This window comes from Oryctolagus cuniculus, chromosome 9 (assembly GCF_964237555.1).
Source record: "Oryctolagus cuniculus chromosome 9, mOryCun1.1, whole genome shotgun sequence".
Classification (NCBI taxonomy): domain Eukaryota; kingdom Metazoa; phylum Chordata; class Mammalia; order Lagomorpha; family Leporidae; genus Oryctolagus; species Oryctolagus cuniculus.
Window position 1 is genome coordinate 112,320,453 of NC_091440.1, and position 20,253 is coordinate 112,340,705.

The 20,253-nt window shown below is 41.8% G+C and overlaps 2 protein-coding genes across 5 annotated transcripts in view; one reads left to right on the top strand and one right to left on the bottom strand.

Moving 5' to 3' along the window:
- Window positions 1-2,626, top strand: part of ATF7IP (activating transcription factor 7 interacting protein) — a 136,479-nt gene extending 133,853 nt beyond the window's left edge. For all 3 annotated transcript variants that reach the window (XM_070049418.1, XM_070049417.1, XM_051850281.2), the window contains one exon: window positions 2,407-2,626. In XM_070049418.1, coding sequence (XP_069905519.1) covers window positions 2,407-2,553 — 147 coding nt within the window. In that variant the 3' untranslated portion in view covers window positions 2,554-2,626. The remainder of the gene's footprint in view (window positions 1-2,406) is intronic.
- The window catches only part of PLBD1 (phospholipase B domain containing 1), a 78,517-nt gene continuing 58,612 nt past the window's right edge, over window positions 349-20,253 (bottom strand). Inside the window, exons 7-11 of one of the 2 annotated variants that reach the window (XR_011379002.1) lie at window positions 5,534-5,734; window positions 5,289-5,429; window positions 2,870-3,123; window positions 2,182-2,288; window positions 349-648 (exon numbers count right to left, since the gene is read on the bottom strand). Coding sequence is in view for 1 of the 2 variants with exons in the window: in XM_008259602.4 (XP_008257824.1) it covers window positions 466-648; window positions 2,182-2,288; window positions 2,938-3,123; window positions 5,289-5,429; window positions 5,534-5,734 (818 nt within the window). In the remaining variant the exon portion in view is untranslated. The remainder of the gene's footprint in view (window positions 649-2,181; window positions 2,289-2,869; window positions 3,124-5,288; window positions 5,430-5,533; window positions 5,735-20,253) is intronic. The other variant, XM_008259602.4, reaches the window with a different exon arrangement.

Here is a 20,253-nt window from a genome sequence, read left to right on the forward strand (position 1 = left end):
AACCCCTTATATAATGTTTAGTCTTTTACAGTTCTGTGCCCTACAGGAAATGCTTGCTGTTGAACAATCAGGGCAGACAATTGGCCCTAATGGCTAAAACACTCGTGGTTCCACATTGGAGCACACCGGGGTTAATTCCACCTCCCACTCTGGCTCCCAATTCCAGCCTCTCCAGGGCAGACCCTGGGAAGCAGCAATGATGGGCAAAGTAATTGATTCCTGCCACCAAGTGAGAGACCTGGGTTAACTTCCAGGCTGTTGTGAGCATTTAGGGTGCACCAGTGAAAGGAGCGCTCTCTGGATACCTTTACTTTGCGGGGGGGAGGGGGAAAAATTAAAGTGACAAACTAAATTTAATGTATTTTATTAAGAGTGATTCTAACAGGAAAAACATAGTAAAATAGTGCCTTTGGTATCTTACTTGCGGCCTTCTATTTCCTTATGTTCCCTCATCTTCATCCTCCCTCATCTTTTGTCAAGTTTCAAAATTGGTTTTGTTGTAATAAAATCAAAGTTGTAGACCTCTGGCATGCCTTGATGGAGGGTTTTGTTGAATCTGTTCCAATGAAAAACAGGGAGGCCACCTTGTACTGTGGGACCACTAATGGCATAAGCTGTGTACCGGGATGCTAAGTAGATATCTGATACCTGGAAAGAAAGAGAAGACATTTTAAACTACTTGGAAGAAACTTCACACAATTCCCGCACCCTACCTCACTCCTGTCTTTCCAAAATCCCAGTATGCGCCTCCTTTAAATAAAATTCTCATGCAAGCTACTGCGTATCTTTATGTGACATTCTCACCTGTATCCATTTGGCATTTAAATGTGACTAGAAGTGTGCTTAGTTCCCTGGGTCTCAGAAACAACCATGGCATAACAGTGGGTCTTGTCTTAGAAGGGAAAGGAAATCTGGAAGTATATCCTTCTACAGAAACTTGTGATCCAAAAAAATGACAGACCCTGTCTCCAAAGGTGAAATTTGGTAGATGAAAGCTTGGCTTGGGTTCTCCTGGGCAAGGCCAGAGAGGTGATTTTCTTTGCATATTCTACAATGTCTATGAGGGGTCTTCAAAGAGTTAATGGAAAATATGTATTACGAGGGAACTATGAATGGATTTCAACTTTATCTTGCCCCCAGATAAGAAAGTTTACAGAATGGAATTAAGATTAAGTACCATTTTTCACACATTTTGCTGAATGTTTGCAAATGCCATTAAAAAAAAAATACCAAAACATTGTTTGAGGTTTTACATGTGCCTGGTTCTCTAAAGCCTTCTTTTTCTCTTTGTATTACATGATATATGGTCATTAAGGGTAAAGTTTGGCCATCATCACATAGCTAGAAAGTAGGTTGCACTGGAACTCAGTAGTTGAGTCTGGGCTGGCGCCGCGGCTCACTTGGCTAATCCTCCACCTGCGGCGCCAGCACCCCGAGTTGTAGTCCCGGTTGGGGCGCTGGATTCTGTCCCGGTTGCTCCTCTTCCAGTCCAGCTCTCTGCTGTGGCCCTAGAAGGCAGTGGAGGATGGCCCAAGTGCTTGGGCCCTGCACCCACATGGGAGACCAGGAGGAAGCACCTGTCTCCTGGCTTCGGATCGGCGCAGCGCACCAGCCGCAGCAGCCATTTTGGGGGTGAACCAATGGAAGGAAGACTTTTCTCTCTCTAACTCTGCCTGTCAAAAAAAAAAGTTGTCTGTTCCATCTCCTATTTAGTTATCACAGTGAGACAATACTATATAGTTGGTGTTGGCATTTCTCCAAAACAGTTCACGCTTCAAAGATTTTCAGAATGTAGGACAGGTGATATAAATGAAGACACCTGCCAACCACATTGCTAAGTTGAACCCCTGAACTTCTCACAGCCCGTGGTGTGCAGGTAAGTGTTTAGTAACCAGCTGAGAAAAAATGCCCCGATTTGTAGTGTTTACTGGTTTCCATGGTGTCAGTACTCCCACTGTGGATGGTTTCAAGCTATTGACGTGATGTTAACTGACTTAACAGTTGGTTCTTAACTGCCCATATGTGGTGGCTTCATTATACCTCTGCAGACCTACTTATTACTTGTAATAGTGTGAGATATGTTACAGCACTTAACATTGTTTAAACAAAAAAACTGCAGCTTGCCTCTCAAGAGACCTGTGTGCTGGTGAAAATTAAATTCAAACGTGAGTAGCTTGTTACCTTCGTGTCATAGCAGCCACCGGGAGTTGGGGTAGGTGAGTTGAGGTCCTCACGGCAGCATATGGTTCTGCAGGGATCACCCTGGCTGTAAGGATCTTTCTGATAATCTAGGAAGAAGAGTAACGGGAAAAGCATGAGTGTTGGCTATTCTGAGATACACTTAGCCACAGTAGTGATTTTTTGGACGTGTTAAAGACTAGATAATCAGAGAGTGTACCCCTACAGGCCTCAGCCCAGCCCGCTGCCAGATACAGACGTCTCCCTTGGCTCATTCCTAGGATGGAACAACAGCAAGTTCTCTGTCCCAGACCCAGCCTGCCTCAGGAACCTCGCACAGTGAAGCATAGATGGAAGAAAGATAATAGAAGATAAATATTCAAGTTTTTCCAACAAAAATACCAATTTGAAATTGATACTTTATCAAAAATAAAGCACTTATGAATAATTTTTGCTTTATTAGCTGTTTTGTCTGTGACACCTGTGTTTTGGAGGGGAAAAGGAACCCTGTACAGGTGTCTTTTTTTTTTTGTATTTTATATGAGTTTTTTTGATTCAAAGACTAGTAGAAGCTTCTATCATCTTCCAAGGAGGCCAAAATTCTAGTCCAGTATATGTACAGTATTAATTGAATACTAAATACTTAAACAACTTCTTACAATTCCTTCTAGTAGAGAGATGATAAACTTACATGGATTCTTTATCCATGGGGAAGAAAAGGAGTTTTGAAGAATGATTCTTGAGAAATGTGCTACGTACTGTTGTATCGCATGATATATTTCATGGATGCCATATCAGTCACTTTCCCTTGGTCACGTCGGAAGATTTTGGCTCGTGGAGCTAAATCATAAGAGTAGTCCAAACCGAGCTTCTGAACTAACAGTGGGTAGCCACTCCAGTTGTAAACTTTTTCATGGAAAGGAATGTTGTAGGAGGGCCAGTATCCTGATTTGGAATGGAGGGAGACAGAAAAGAGAGGGAACAAAAGTATTAAGTTAATGTAGTTTATTTTGAAAACAGGCAGAAGTCAGTAATTAAATTATAAGGTGATACTGTATGGAAAATAAAGCTTCAAGTGTGGACTTTGGCAGCCAAACTGATCCTTTTGAATTTCCAGGATTTCTTTTACCCCTTGATTATTTCATTAGGGGAGAAGAGCATCAGAATTTAAGCTTTCACCCCCAGATTCTTAAAACTACCTACTAGAAAGTAACCTTATTCTTTATAGAGTCAAATGAACCGTAATGCAAAGGGTCTGGGGAGCTGATGTGAGTGTATTTGTTACTAAAGTGCCACAAGATGGTTCACAACATGGCCCTTAAAGAGATGCAAAGTGCTAATCTTTGAATAAAGAAAACAGCACTGGGAATCATTATACTTAAATTCTAGGATCAGTGCTGAATAACTAGGTCTTAGGTAGTGAACTTCATTTTCTTTAGGGAGAGGGAGGGAAAGTCCATCTTGTGAGGAGACTGGGGATCATCTTAAAGTTCCAGCAGGCTTTTAACTCCCTTGAATAAGCATTCATAAAGGCTCAGTTTCATGTATATTGTCACAGGATGCCAAAGGCTACAGAGTCCATTAATTGTTAAGTGCCAAACAGCACAGCTCAAATACCCTCATCATTTCAGGAATGTCCTACATGACACTGGCCTGGGTTATTGCCTTTGGAACAGTCACATGGGGTCTTCACCATTCAGGGGTTTCCCACCTCCATATTCCCTTGGCCATGTCTGTTTCTCTTCTTTTTACTATTGCATGTAGAACTTGTCAAAAGCAAGGTTGTTAAGAAAAAGCAAAGGACAAGACATTGATGTATCCGATTTTGGGATGCAGAGCCCACATCAGAAGAACTGAAATAAGGATATTGAAATTATAGGGCAAAGTGGGGTTTGTTGCTAGACCACATCTAGGTTATATAGTCTCAAATTAGACTGCCTGGATTTGAACACTAGTTCTGCCACTATTAGGTATATCACCTTGAAAAAATTACTTAACCTCTCTGTATCTGTTTCTTCATCTTTATAATGGAAACAGTGATAAATTCTTTGTCATATTAGGGTAGTTTCATGAGTTCTAGGAATGAGATTATAAAGATAACAAGTATTTGGGCCCCAGCACCCACACTGGAGACCCAAATGGAATTCCAGGCTCCTGGCTTTTGTCTGACCCAGCCATGGCTGTTGTGGCCATATTGAGAGTGAACCAGCATATAGGTGATCTTGAATTGTGCCTTTCAAATAAATAAATCTTTAAAAGACAAACTGGATTTTTTTTCTTTGCGCACCAGAAGGATCTCAATTTCAGTTTTCCATGAACTTCTGAGGCTCTATATGATATTGGACTCTATGTGGGGAACACCTCCTAAATAGTCATTGCTGAAGCCTCATAGTAAACAGCCTTTCTAAGAGGAAATAAAGACAACAAAAAGTTCAGATCTATTTTTTGCAGGTTTTGTTGCCCTGTGGTTTAGATCAGGTCATACTTTGTTTCCCAAGTATTGGGGTTTTCAAAATTACAAATAACTGCCCTGTTATATGGAGAGATCCATAGTTTTGAAGAGCTGAGATTCAAATGGAAGCGGTGTGACTCTTAGGCTGCCACTTTCTGGGCTGTGTCTCACCCTCCAGAACTGATGGCCAACAGTGTCCTTTTAAGTGTCACCACTGAGCTTGTTCCACCAGACCTCACAGCTCTGCCCACTCTGGGCACTAATGACTTCTCTGCACGCTGCTTCCCCCTTTATAGACTACTGAATTCCTAGAAGGCAGGGGTTTGGTATCCTTGCTTTTCTAGCTCCTGGTCCAGGGTAATGCTGATGAATTTGCTAAAATGAACTGAAAGCTTTAACCAGGAAGCTTGGAGACAAGGACGTCATAGGGTTGTGAATGCCTAACTTGGGTCCCAAGCTGCACATTGTCCTCTAAGAGTTTGAAGTATAGCTTTACATGTGCTGAACCTAGTCCTTTTCCAGTTTAACTGGCAGTGGTGTTCCACCCTTTCTTCCCACCATGTATCCTGCATTGTATAGCCACACATCATGTATTCTCCCACCATGCATATATGTGTAAACAACTCCTCTGACTTCCAGATTTAGAGCATGAAAGTACCTTTCCGTAGAACATCAGTTTGTTCAGAATATTCTACATATGTAGGAATTTGCTCCACAATGTACAAAGTGCCTTTGTCAAGGCTCTGGTTCAGCTTTACCTTCTTCAGGTCTAGGACCATGTATTGATTATTATAGGTACCTGAAATATCAAAGAGACATGAAGGGAAAGCTAAGTGAGGCTTTACTGGTTAACAACTCTGAATATATGTACATTCCTAAAAATGTTTTTGCAGGGCCACTTACCAGAGTTATATTTTGAAAAGATCTCTGCCCACATCTTGCCACCATCTGCCATCATATTGGCCACACGGACTCTTTGCCAGGCCAGCAGACTCTCAGGCATCACTTCCTTTAGTAGAGTTGTATTGTACACACTGTTTGTGGTCTGTAGCAATATCAAACCACTGCTAAGAATGTAAAAGTCATCCAAAGACTCCAAAAACCCTACAGAACAAATATACAAATTAGCATATATGTGCCTGGAATGTTGAACCATCATTAGCACAGAGCCTTACATACACAATGCATTTTGCAAAGAGTATCAGTTCTTTTGTTGAATGGTTGAGAGGCAGAGAGGAGAAAGGCAGACCAGTGAACTGTTATAGAGCTTCCCCAAGGCTTCCATAGGATGACATGAAGGTTTGTGTAAATTACAGAAATCTGCATACTCCAGGTGGTACAGGACATCATGGCAGCCTTGAATGAAATTTTTAGTAACCTCTCAGGGAAGACACTGGATGAGGGCTAGCTACATAGCTTGACAGAGTATGGGATGACTTTCATTGACCATTCATTAGTTTCTTGGGCTGGGGCCCTTCTGCCGTTTGCAAACCATATAACCATACTTGGCCTTGAGCAAGCTCCCTAGTAGAAAACCCCCTCAGAGAAGAATGCTGCATTTCATTTCTAACTCCTTACTGTAGCAGTCTCTGGACACAAGAGGGCACATATTGTTTAACATTGTATAAGAAATGAATAATACTAATGTTTAAGGAGCTTTATTTAAGAAGACTCTTGATTAAAGAGACTGAGCAATGGAAAAATAGACTGCCCAGAAGTCTGAAACAAAAAGGATGAACTGGCTTGCAAAAACTGTAGTTGAGGTTAGTTCTATAGAGTTTGAGATAATAAAGAGGGATGAACATTTGGCAAATTAGTTCAGACACCACTTGGGACACCCACATCCTGTATCAGATTGCCTGGTTTTGAGACTTAGCTCCACTCCTGATTCCAGCTTCCTGCTATGTGTACCCTGGGAGGCAGCAGATGATGGTTCAAGTAGTTGAGTCCCTGCCACCTTTGTGGAAGACCCAGATAGAGTTCCTGACTTCAGCCTGACACAGCTCCAGTTATCGTGGGTATTTCAGGAGTGAACCAATGGATGAAAAATATCTCTGCTGCTGTGCCTTTCAAATAAACTTTTTTAAAAAAAGAACTGTTGTCCATTTCACCATCTCTTAAACTCTGGGTTGGATTCAGAACTTACTTCACCTAACAGAAAGTGCCAGTTGTGTGTCTAGGCCTCAAGAGACCTTGTACACTTGTGTTCCCTCTTGGAACCCTGTTGCTGCCTGGGCTCTAAGCTGAGAGATTATGTAAAGGAGAGAGCCCAGTTATTTCAGTCAGCCCCAAATGTGTAAGAGTTCTGCTAAGGTCAGCAGAGCTGCTCATGGCTAATGAATGGGCCCTACTGAGACAAGTAGAAAGAACCACTTAGCACAAAATCAGTGATAATCACCTACTGCTTTCAGCCACAGAGTTTTATTTTAGAGGGTTATTTTAAAGATGGTCATAGCCAACTGATACTAGAATAGACATTCAAGTATAGAGCATATTTCACTTTGAAGTGTCTTGCTGTCATTTTGACTTCGATGCAGATGGATATGATACTTGGGAACTCTGTGTGTGTGTGTGTGTGTGTGTGTGTGTGTGTAAATCTTTGAAGTGACAGCTCTACGCCACACTCAGTGTTTATGCTTACCCCCTTCCAGCTGATGAAGAGCAGGAAGTGTCATTTCTCAGGCCTATGGGAAAGCACTAACCTGCCCTAAGCTCTCCAATTTATTTAAGCCAGCCTGCCACTCAGTCAACAAATGTTTCTTCAACACCTACCAAATGCAGGCATTCCCAGCCCATACTCTATCACAATTCCCTTGAAGCTGTTTCAGAAGGCTCCTTCCCAGGCTGCACACTCTGCTCCCTTCTACTCCTGCTCTGAGTCTGCATCATATCTCCTACTCTATGTGCAATGGGAAAATACTTTGCTTACTTTGAGAAAAAGGAAGGTTATGGGCTGCCTGCTATCCCAGGCATGAGATCCTGAAGCCCTTCAATTTACTTACTGCACAATGGCCTTAGCCTTCTCACCTTTGCGCAGTGTGCCTGCCAAGACCCTAACTGATATTCATCACTTTCAACTTCTAGTGATCCTTAGGCAAATAATTGATTCTGCCTGTTCTGTGGTTGAAATGGTCACTGAAGGATTCCAGTTGCTGTACATCCAGTCCTTGCTGTGCAGTCTGGTATCTTGCAGTATCTACATATGAGACTTTAATAAGTCTCTTAAAGGTTTCATAGAGGAAACGTGAAGATGGATTTGTTTTAACCAACATTCTGTTATTATCATCTACATCCAAATGAAATGTCTTCAATAATAAATTCTGTTTAATATAGATTATATTGTTTGGTTATTTTTCTGTCTATTCCAAAGCAGGTGAGACACTTTTTCTGTCTTGTTTACTGGTACTTGTTCAGTTCAATACCAAGAAAAGGGCTTGACACATAGCAGGTGCTCAGTAAGTAATTGTGAAATCTAAAGGAGAAAGAGAAAGCAGTGATGACTAACACTGACCCTGCATTTACTACATATCAGATACCTTGCTTGAGAAGGATGGATGCTATCATTTGATCTTTGCAAAAAGAGCTTAAATGAGCTAGGAATCAATCTAAGAGTGACTCTTAACATAAGCTTTTTCCACTATACCACATGCCTGACCAATGTGATGGGAACAGGTATGTGGGTCTTGCACAACTGTGGAACAAATGTATTAGAAGCATTTAAAATGACTGAATCATGGGGAGTTGGATGTTTAGACAAGGTAGCGTTGAGGGAAATCACCTTATGAACAGTTAAGAAAAGCATGGGAAAATAAGGTTGAATTTCTGGAAAGTTAATAAGGGAAGAAGCTTTCCGAATGAGCCTGTGGCAGATGATCAAAATGTACGACCTGGTGGAAGACACCGGTATCTGGGACAGTGCAAAAGGGGAGAAAAAGAAGAAAAGGTACTTAAGAAAACAGAAGGTAAGTATTACAAAATCTATCAATAACTCTTTGGAATATATGCCCTAATTCTACTATTTTTTGTTTTCTCTCCTTGGTTCTACTTTTTGAAAGCAGTTACTATGAATGTTGGTATGGACTAACTTGTGGACTGTTTGTATATATTTCAGCTTTATGACCAAAGTACCTAAGATCAAAGAGGTAACATTAAATTACTAAAAGTAATTAAAGTGCATTAAAAATGTTTATAATATATAATTACTATTAAATATGTAATACTATACTCTGTGGACGTAATCACATTTTGTTTGATGATGACTAAAATTTTCTTTGTATATACTTCCAAGTACGTGTACTTCAGACAAGAAAAGGCTGAACCAGTGTGTGCTACCTGGACTCCCAGGACTGCCAAAGTCTCAGAGGCTAGGCCATGGGCCCAGTATTCTAGAATTACCTTAGGTACTTGTCACAAATGCCCCAGCCAGAGAATAAGAATTTCATATGGATTGCATTTTGGAAATCTGCATTTTTGGCAAGTTCCCCAGTAACATTTGAGGAACATTTCCATGTAGGAGGACTGTATGTGTGGGTGGGGCAGTCGACAGGATACCTGGACTCAGTGCAAAGCAGGAACACACATACTAGAAGAAACACGCTGAGTGCATCCCAGAGAGCCTGACTTGCAGATAATTAATCCAGATAATTAACCAGGAAGCCTCAGCCTCCTAGGGATCATCATTACTAGAATCTTCAATTAAAAGCATTTTGAATGGGTTCCAGCTTTTGTTCCCACACAAGAGCTCCACCCACCCAGCATGCAAGGGGCCCTTTGAATTCCTGGCTTTTTTCAACCTAACACTTAACTCAATGCAAACAAACATTTCTGAAAAAAAAATTCATGATCAGATATATTACATCTGAACACACTCCTGAACAGCCATTTTGTGTGACCTGTTTAAGTTCTCTGAAACGGTTTCTTTAAAAGTTTATTTGAAAGAGAAAAAAACTTATCAACCTGCTTATTTGAAAAAAAAATGCAAATAAAATATACCCCTTGTTATGTAATTTAATCTTCACAAAAACCTAACAGACCAAATATTTAGGATAGTGTCAGTCACACAGTCAGGCACTTAGGGTTTAAGTTGAATGTTTACAGAAACTTTTAAAACTCTTCTGCTGCCTAGTTCTCCTATATGAGTCAGGTTTTGTTCATGTCATTATCAGTGTGGTTACGAAGGATTAGCTTCATATACAACTCCTGTACCCAACATACATGTCTGCATCTGAAATGCCTTCCCAGTAGTCTCTGAACAAACATTTTAGACTTCTGTTTTCAAATCAAAGGTGTGGAAGGGAAGGCAGTATGAAGAGAAAACAATGAGGTTATAATAGAATCCAAGATCCCCTGCAGGGGTGGGGCAACATTTTTCCCAAGGGCCATTTGGATGTTTATAACATCATTCACGCAGGCTATCAAAATTATCAACTTCAAAATTAGCCTGCTATAGATTTACTGACTTCCGAGTCCTGTCTGCAGTTGCATTGGCAGGGCCAGACCAAATGACCTTGCAGGCCTTATACAGCCTGCAACTGGCCAGACGTCCCCCAGCCAGCAGTGCTTACCTCTCTCACTTTATTTCCCTCTTTTTCCCTTTATTTCCCACCATGTCCCCATCAGAATGAATCACCATAATCTGCTTATCTCTTTCCTTCCATTCTTCTTCCTTCCATAGATATTTACTCAGTGATATCAGTGTTTTAAGAGTCTGTGCTGGCAATAAAAACAAAGATTAACAAGTAGGATTACATCAAATTGAGAAGCTTCTGTACCGCAAAAGAAACAGGAAGGTAGAGAGGCAACCAACAGAATGGGAGAAATTATTTGCACACATTGCAATTGATAAAGGAGTAATAACCAGAATATATAAAGCAATCAAAAAAACTCAACAGCAAAGCAAACAACCCAGTCAAGAAGTGGGCAAAGGACTTAAATAGACATTTCTCAAAAAAGGAAATCTAAATGGCCCTTGGACACATGTAAAACTGCTCAGGATCACTAGCCATCAGGGAGATGCAAATCAAAACCACAATGAGGTTTCACTTTGCCCCAGTTAGAATGGCTCTCATATGAAAATCAACAAACAAATGCTGGCGAGGATGTGGGGAAAAATGTACCCTAATCCACTGTTGGTGGGAATGCAAACTGGTGAAGTCACTATGGAAGACAGTTTGGAGATACCTCAGAAATCTGAATATAGCCCTACTATACAACCCAGCCATCCCACGCCTCAAAATTTACCCAAAAGAAGTGAACTCAGCAAATAAAAAGAGACATCTACACCTCTATGTTTATTGCAGCTCAATTCACAATAGCCAAGACATGGAATCAACCTAAATGCCCATCAATGGAAGACTGGATAAAGAAACTACGGGATATGTACTATATGGAATATTACACAGCAGGTATAAAACAAAATCCAGTCATTTACAGCTAAATGAATGAATCTGGAAAATATCATACTGAGTGAAATAAGCCAGTCACAGATGGACAAATATCATATGTTCTCCCTGATCTGTGACAACTAACAGAGCACCTAAAAGGAAACCTGTAGAAGTGAAACTGACACTATGAGAAGCAATTACTTGAACAGCCCTTGTCTTGACTGTTGTCCTCAACACTTTATTATTTCACTTTATTTATCCTTTTTCTCTTCTCTACTTAACACCATTTGCTGAACTCCTTACTTAACATAGAATTAATTATAGATTTATTAAGTCAATTGAAAATAGATCCCAGTTAAAAAGAGTGAGAAAGAGAGGAAGGAGCTGCACATATCAGCACACATTCTCACAGACCTACCCCTAAAGGTGAAACTAAAAACTTGCCATGGAACTCCAAATTAGTGCTGAGCGGCACTAATCCCATCTTATGTGATAAAATGATAATATTAAGTATGGAATTGATCATATACATGGGACCATCAGTCAAAAGGATCACATAAACAAGACTTAGTGCCTGGTAATAACAATAGATAGAATTGCAAAGGAGAGAAAGTTCCATCATGGAAAGCAGTCCACACAGCAGATTCAGAATGACAAACACCCTAAACAGCATGCTGACCTCAGAATAAGCCCCTAAGGCCTGACTGAGAGCATTTCAGGCATGGGAAGCCAAGACATAGTGGCAAAAATGGTTTTGCATGAAGGATCTCTGAGTGAGAACCCAGTGGAAAAAAGGGGCCATCAAAGAAGGAGGTACCTTTCTCTGAAGGGAGGAGAGAATTTCCACTTTGATTATGGCCATGTCTAATTAAGGTTGGAGTTTGTGAACTCAAAGAGGCTTCCATAGCCTTGGCAGCTTATGACAAGAGCCTCAGGTGATCACTGATGTCATAAGAGTGTCAATTGTTAAATCAACAGGAGTCACTGTGCACTTGCTCCCAATGCTGGACCTATGTTTTTAACGAGTTGCAGTATGAGAATTATTAGTAAAACTTGTTTTCAAACTGTACTTTATACTTTATGTGTCTGTGTGGGAGCAAATAGTTGAAATCTCTTAATGGAATCTTAATGGAAAATGGAATGGGAGAGGGAGTGGGAAGTAGGATGGGAGTGTGGGTAGGAGGCAGGAATGGAGGGAACAAACACTATATCCCTAAAAACTGTACACATGAAAATTTGTATTCATTAAATAAAAACCTTCAAAAAAAAAAAAGTCTGTGCTGGGACCATGGCGTAGAGAGTAAAGCCACCACCTGCAGTGCAGGTTTGAGTCCAAGCTGCTCCACTTCTGATCCAGCCTTTTTTTTTTTTTTTTTTTTTTTTTAAAGGCAGAGTGGACAGTGAGAGAGAGAGACAGAGAAAGGTCTTCCATTGCCGTTGGTTCACCCTCCAATGGCTGCCGCGGCCGGCACGCAGCACTGATCCGAAGGCAGGAGCCAGGTGCTTCTCCTGGCCTCCCATGGGGTGCAGGGCCCAAGCACTTGGGCCATCCTCCACTGCACTCCCGGGCCACAGCAGAGAGCTGGCCTGGAAGAGGGGCAACTGGGACAGAATCCGGCGCCCTGACCAGGACTAGAACCCGGTGTGCCGGCGCTGCAAGCCGGAGGATTAGCCTAGTGAGCCGTGGCGCCGGCCTGATCCAGCTTTCTGACATAGCCTGAGAAAGCAGAAGATGGCCCAAGTCCTTGGGTCCCTACACCCCTATGGGAGACCCAGACAAAGCTCCCAGCTTTGGCCTGGCCCAGCTCCAGCCGTTGCAGCCATTAGGAGAATGAACCAATGAATGGAAGATTGATCTCTCATCTCTACCTCAAATAAATAAATAAATCTCAAAAAGTCTGTGCTAGCCCTGGGGACACAGATTTAAGTATGGAACAGAGGCTCTGATTTGTGCACAGGATACCTGGGAAGCTCAGCCTGAAGATATGTGAAGCCTTCTTAAAGGAACTCTTGTGCAATTTTTTGTTAGTGTGGAAAGTACTTGAATAATATTTATGGTAAATATCTCTCACAAATAATTCTAAAAAAAGTATAAATTATTTAAAATGACTAATGGTAGTAGAAAATGAACAAAGGCAGAGAGAATTGAACACTGGTACAGCATTGGTAAAGGAGTTCAAGCCTTCCCAGCTTCACTGTATCCCTTGGTGGTATTATGAATGGAACAGTGTTCCCTCCAAATTCACATATTTAAGTTGTAGCATCATACCTTATAATGTGACTATTTGGAGATGGTTCCTTTAGAGAGGTAATTAAACTTAATTGAGATCATTTGGGTAAGTCCTAGTCCAATATGACTGGTGTTCTTGGAGGAGGAGGAGATGCCAGGGACATGCACACACAGTGAAAAGGCCATGTGAGGACATAGTGAGAAGGTGATCAGCTGCAAGCCAAAAGTAAAGAGGCTTCAAGAGGAACTAAACTTGCAAACACTGTGATCTTGAACTTGTAGCTTCCAGAGCCATGAGAAAAATATGTTGTTTAAACTAGGCAGTCTGTGGAACTTTGTTATAGTAGTTTTAGCGAATTCATCCCCATCCCCTACCCTGGTTGTGGAAAGTGGGAGCCACTGGCTTGAAATGACAGATGTCAAAGTTTGGCATGGTAGAACAATTGAGAATATGAGGGGGGAAATAGTGGGAGCAAAAGATCTACAGCAGAGTGGAGACCCAAAGTTTCAGTCCAATTCACTTGCTTGAGCACTGAATACGTGTCAATGTGGGAAAAGACAGGGAACTTTGGGTTAAATTTGTTCCTGCTGAGATATGTGAGTCTACTATGGTTTTGACTGAGGGTGTTCCTCAATTCCTACAGAGCTCAGATTGCTTGAGCTGTCAGAGCAATGGAAATTTGGGGGAAACTTTGAAAACACAATCACAGGAAGGTTAGCAAAATATGAATATATAAACTCTGCCAAAATCCTTGGCTGACCACTCTGGCCTCAGAATCAGCCCTTAAGGCATTCAGATCTGGCTAAAAAGCCCATGAGAGTATTTCAGGCAGGGAAAGCCAAGACACTCTGGCAATAAATAAATAAATAAATAAATAAATAAATTGACCTAAATGAAAGATCTGTGAGTGAGATCCCAGCGGAAAGAACAGGCCATCAAAGAAGGAGGTACCTTTCTCTGAAGGGAGGAGAGAACTTCCACGTTGACTATGACCTTGTCTAAATAAGATCGGAGTTGGCAAACTCAAAAAGGCTTCCATAGCCTTGGCAACTCATGACAAGAGCCTCGGGTGATTACTGATGCCATAAACAAGAGTGTCAATTGTTAAATCAACAACAGGAGTCACTGTGCACTTACTCCCCATGTAGAATCTCTGTCCTTAATGTGTTGTACTATGCGAATTAACAGTATAACTAGTAATGTTGGAACTCCTCGGCAAAACTTGGTGTCACATGAGCACACTCACACACCAGCTTCCTGACTCGTGTGTAAAGAATATGCAAAATTTAAGAGCTGCTGTATTGCCAAGTCTATTCTGTTTGATTAAAAGAAAGCCAAGCTCTCTTTAAAAGTAAAATGTGCAAGGTAAACAGGGCCCCAGTTAAAAAGAAAAAAGATGAGCTGACCCTGTGGCATAGTAGGCTAAATCTCCATGTGTGGCGCCGGCATCCTATATGGGCGCTGGTTCAGTTCGTGTCCTGGCTGCTCCTCTTCTGATCTAACTCTCTGCTTATGGCTTGGGAAAGTAAGGGAGGATGGCCTGAGTGCTTTGGCTCCTGTGCCCATGTGGGAGACCCAGAAGAAGCTCCTGGCTCCTTGTTTCAGATTAGCACAGCTCCAGCCATTGCAGTTGTTTGGGAAGTGAACCAGCAGAAGGAAGACCTTTGTCTCTCCTTATCTTTTCTGTCTCTCAAATAAATAAAATCTTTAAAATATAAAAAAGTAACAATAGTGGATTTATAATATTTATAGATTTAACACATATGACAGCAACAGGACAAAGGATGGGTGCATTAAATTATTGAAAGATTCCTAGGTTTTAGTAAACATAAGTACCCTTCATTTAAATTGTAATGAAGTAAAGATGCATATTACAGTCCCTACAGCAAAAAATAATGCAAAGAAATACAGCTAAGAAAGCCATCTGGGTTATTAAAATAGTTAAAATGTTTAGCACAAAAAGACAGGAAAAAGAAATGGAAAACAGTGATGAAATTAAATCATAAAATAGAACTGAATCCAAATATATATTTACATTAAATATAAATGGACCAAATACTCCCATCAAGATGCAAAATCTAATTTCTGTCTACAACACTTTTAGAAAACTTAATTCCAAATTCAGGATCTAAGGAAGGATAAGCTTATCCTAAGATCAAAATCATCACAAGAAAAGTGTAGCGTATGTATCTCTTATAGAGATGAGTGGCCAGCACTGTGGCATAGTGGGCTAAGCCTCCACCTGTGGTGCCAGAATCCCATATGGGCACTGGTTTGTGTCCCAGCAGTTTCCCTTCTGATCCAGCTCTCTGCTTGAAGCCTGGGAAAGCAGAAAGTGGCCCAAGTGCTTGGGACCCTACACCCATGTGGGAGATGCAGAAGCAGCTCCTGGTTTTGGATCAACTCAGCTCCAGCCACTGTAGCCATCTGGGGAGTGAACTAGCAGATAGAAGACCTTTATTTAAAAATATAGATGAAAAAAATCCTTAATAAATTATTAATCCGGTGCTGATGTTGTGGCATAGCCATAAAGCCATCACCTGTGATGCTGGCATTCCCTTTGGGCATTAAATCAAGTCCTGGCAGCTCTACTTCTGATTCAGCTCCTTGTTAATGCACCTGGGAAAGCAGAAGACGACAGCCCAAGCTGGTAACTATAGCCTAAAGAACCCAAGACATGGTTGGAAGTTATGTTGCTTTAGGTTTATGCTCTAAAATTCCCAGTATAACTTTAGTGGCCAGAAAGCAAATGATCATTCTTATTTTCTTAGTGCTCTGGCAAGACTTGCATTGATGATCACCATTAACAAATCACCATGAGGATTTATGAGAGCATCATAAGAAGCCAGTGTTCACAGATGGCAGGATGGAAGTTGCAGAGTCAGTAAGCAACTGGTGTTAGAGAACTGCAGAACCAAGGAGGCCAGAGCTGTTTCAGTACCAACAGGTTCCAGTGTCATGGTTTTGTAAGAACACCGGTATTGCCACCTTTTTCTGATGGCAGTATATAGGAAGTCAGCCAGGAACACTGCATTTGGTAAGCAATATGAAGAGATGCCAGGTGGACACGGTAATCCTCACATGCACTGACTGGACAAACAGATCCAAAAGTGCCTTTCTCTGCCTATCATGGGTGGGGAACTAATTTTCTGCCAAGGGCCATTTGGATATTTATAACATCACTCATGGGCCTTGCAAAATTATCAACTTAAAAATTGCTATAGATTTATTGAATTTCAAGTCCTGCCTGTGGTTACATTGATAGAGCCACACCAAATGACTTTGTGGACTTTCTAATGACTCACGGGCCAGATGTTCCCCACCTCTGTATCCTGACAAATTATGATCCCCCACATTGAAAACATGTGTGGTGGAATGAGAAGGCCGTGCCAAGATGGCCTCTGGCAACGGAGCCTGCCTGGCATCAGGCTGTGATTGGATGGCTTCGGAAACCACAGGGCAAAGGAGCCTGCCTGACAACAGGCTGTGATTGGTTAGGGCATAAACCACCCCTTGACCAGATTGGCTGCCTTGGCTATATAAGCTGCTGTACCAACTGAAATAAACGAGTCTGTGAGCTGCTCACCCCTGGCCTGCTTTCACCTGACTCCCCGGGGTCTGTGTGGTGACTCTGTGCCTCTTGCCCCCACCATGCTTCTCCTCTCAGAATGAATCCACAGCAACAAACATGACTCTTGCAACATTTTTTGTCTTTATATATTTTGTTTATTTGCAATACAGAGAGCGAGTGAGAGCTAGAGAGAGAGAGAAAGAGAGAGATCTTCTATCTGTTGTGTTACTCTTCCAAATGCCTACAATAGCCAGGTCGGAGACATGTCAGGACCAGGCCAAAGCCAGGACTAGCAACTCAATCCAGAGCTTTCATACAGGTGGCAGAGACCCAATTACCAGAGCCTCCAAGTGCTACCTCCCAGGGTAAGCATTAGCAAGAAGATGGAATCTGGAATAGAACCAGACAAAACCCAAGCACTCTGGGATGCAGGTGTCCTAAGCTGCATTTTAACCTCTGCACCAAATGCCTGCCCTGAAATGTACTTTTGAGCCAAATTATTTACATAGACAGGGGCTGAGCCAAAAAGATATTTCCCTGTGCTGGCTCTGGTGCAGCAGGTTAAGCCACCTTCTGCAGCACTGGCATCCCACACAGGTGCAGGTTTGAGTCTCAGCTTCTCCACTTCCAGTATGGCTCCCTGCTAATGTGCCTAGGAAAAGCAGTGCAAGATGATCAAAGAGCTTGGGCCCCTACTTCCATGTGGAAGACCCAGAGATGAAACTTCTGGCTTCAGCCTGGCCCATCCTGGCTGTTTTGACTTTTGGGGAGAAACCAGCAGATGAAGATATTCTCTCTCTCCCTTCCTTCCCCCCTCTGTAACTCTTTGAAATAACTAAATCTTTAAAAAAATTCTTTTCCCTAAGGTTGGGGAAACTCTAAGGACAGTGACCTTGGATAACTTTTTCTAGAAGCTTTCTGTCCCTCACAAGACAGTTTGAATAGTCATAGACTCTTGTTTTGCATAACAACTGATAAGACTAGGGAAGGTAAAAGCCCTGCACTGGCCCTCCCTCTCCCAGGTCAATCACCTCTGTTTTTATGGCATGGCCTCCGTTCTGGTGAACACAAAACAGGAAATTGATTTCAGTAATTCTGGGAATACTGCAGGCAGCAAATCCTTTCATAATGTTGGCCAATGAAAAGGATTACTATTGTTCCATCTCCTGTGCTGGAGTACAACTTGGGGGGAGCCCTCTGATAATACCTATTAAATAAGTACCCCTCAAGGGTTCTGGCTGGAACAAAAGGAGGACACAAGAGGTTGTGATGTAATTTAGCAGTCATTTTTCACACTATTTTTTCTTTTTTAAAAAATGGCTATCAATCTTCCATCCATACATTGATTGACCATTTAAAAAATACAATGGGTGTTCAAGTCACCTAGATTTTTGCATCTGCCTTCTAAGTGCTCAGTTGGTAGCTTCCCTCCACCTTTTTTCGTAGGCCAGGTAATTCCAAAGTGAAAACCCACTGCTGTCACTTCTTCTTGTCAATTTAATGGTCTCATGTTCATCTTCATTCTCTGGCACTTTTTTTTGCCTACATATTCTTAGTTCTATGTGAAACATTCTACCATCACCTTGTCCCCAGAGGCCTAGTCACATTGCATTTCTTATCTTTTGTGCTTAGATTTAAAATTCTCTTAGAAGTCAGCTCAACATCCCAGACTAGTCTTCTAGATTCTTACACCGATCACCCTTTGTTGCCATTACTGTTTTATTTGTCTCTTTCTCCCAGGAATGCAAATTTTGTGAGGTTATAGATTGTTATTCTCTCTATTGTAAACTGTTTAAAAATTATTTATGAGGCAGAATTATAGACAGGCAGGGGGAGAGACAGAGAGAGGTCTTTCATCTGCTGGTTCACTCCCCAAATGCCTGACAACAGTTAGGGCTAGGTCAAGTCGAGGCCAGGAACCTGGAACTCAATCTGATCTCCAATGCGGTTGTCAGGGACCCAAAGCACTTCAGTTACTAATCACAATCCCCCCCCCCCCCCCCAGAGTGCACATAAGCAGGCAGCTGGACAGAAAATAGAGGTGGGACTTGAACCTAGACACTCCAATATGGGATACAGGTGTCCCAAGTAGCATCTTATGTGCTGTGCCAAATGCCCACCCCTGGGACATAAATTTCATAGGAAATTATTCCCCATTCTCTTCTATTACTATCATTACTATCCTTGTATACTGTTAAGACTACTGAAGAACATCATATTCCACAGAAATATCAAAGCAGCTCAAGTTATGTTGAACACTGTATATATGTATATATGTATGTATTTTGAAAGGCAGAGTTATAGAAAGAGAGGCAGACACAGAGAGAGGTCTTCCATCCACTAGTTCACTTCTCAAATGGCTGCAATGGCTGGGGCTAGGCCAGGTCAAAGCCAGGAGCTTCTTCCTGGTCTCCCATGTGGGTGCAGGAGCCCAAGCACTTGGGCCATCTTCTGCTGCTTTCCCGGGTGCATTAGCAGAGAGCTGGATGGGAAGTGGAGCAGCCAGGACTGGAACCAGCACTATGTCACAGTGCCAGCCCCTGAACATCGTATTTTATTGCAAATAACAGGAAGAAGAAGAATGTTTGGCTAGTCTTCATGTCTTTCCTTAAATATCAGCCTGATGGATCATAAAAGAATCAATGCATGGTATTAAGAGAGGAGTCCCTGGGGGCAGGTATTTGGCACAGTGGTTAAGGTGCCACTTGATTTACCTACATCTCATATGAAAGTGTCGAGTCCTAGCTCCTCTGCTTTCAATCCAGCATTCCTGTTAATGCACATCCTGGAAGGCTACAGGTTAAAGTCCAAGTATTTGGGTCCCTGCCACCCACATGTGAGACCCAGATGGACTTTACAGGCTCCTAGCTTCAGCTTTGCCTAAATCCGGCTATTGCAGGCATTTGGAGAATGAGCCAGTGGATAGACAATCTGTCTTTATCATTCTCTATCACCACCCTTCAAATAAAAAATGAAAATAAAAATAATTTTAAAAGAGTAATACCTAGTCCTCAATACTAAAACAATTAAGCAGACCAAGACAAAGACCAAATCAAAGTGTTCTCAAAGGAAAGATCAGATCACAAAGACAAAAAAAATACTGGATTATGCCCCAAATAGAATCCTTGGTAAAGCGGTCTTAACACTGCTAGGAATAAAATACCAAAAAGGGCAGTCATACCTTGGGTAAAGGCAGATGGATAGGACAAGTGGTTGGTACAACCCTTCTATACGTTACAGATACGAATTTAAAGTCAGTGTTAGCCAGACTGCATTCACGCTGGCCTCAGTTTTCGATGGGTGTTTTTCCCTAGCCTTTGCTCATGTTTCCTGAGACAATTACAAACCTGCAACTGAGTGCGCAGTTCCAGGCAGCAGACATGCTTTGCCAGGTTCACATAGTGGCCTTTGTTTTCTAAATCTGTATCTTTATCTTAA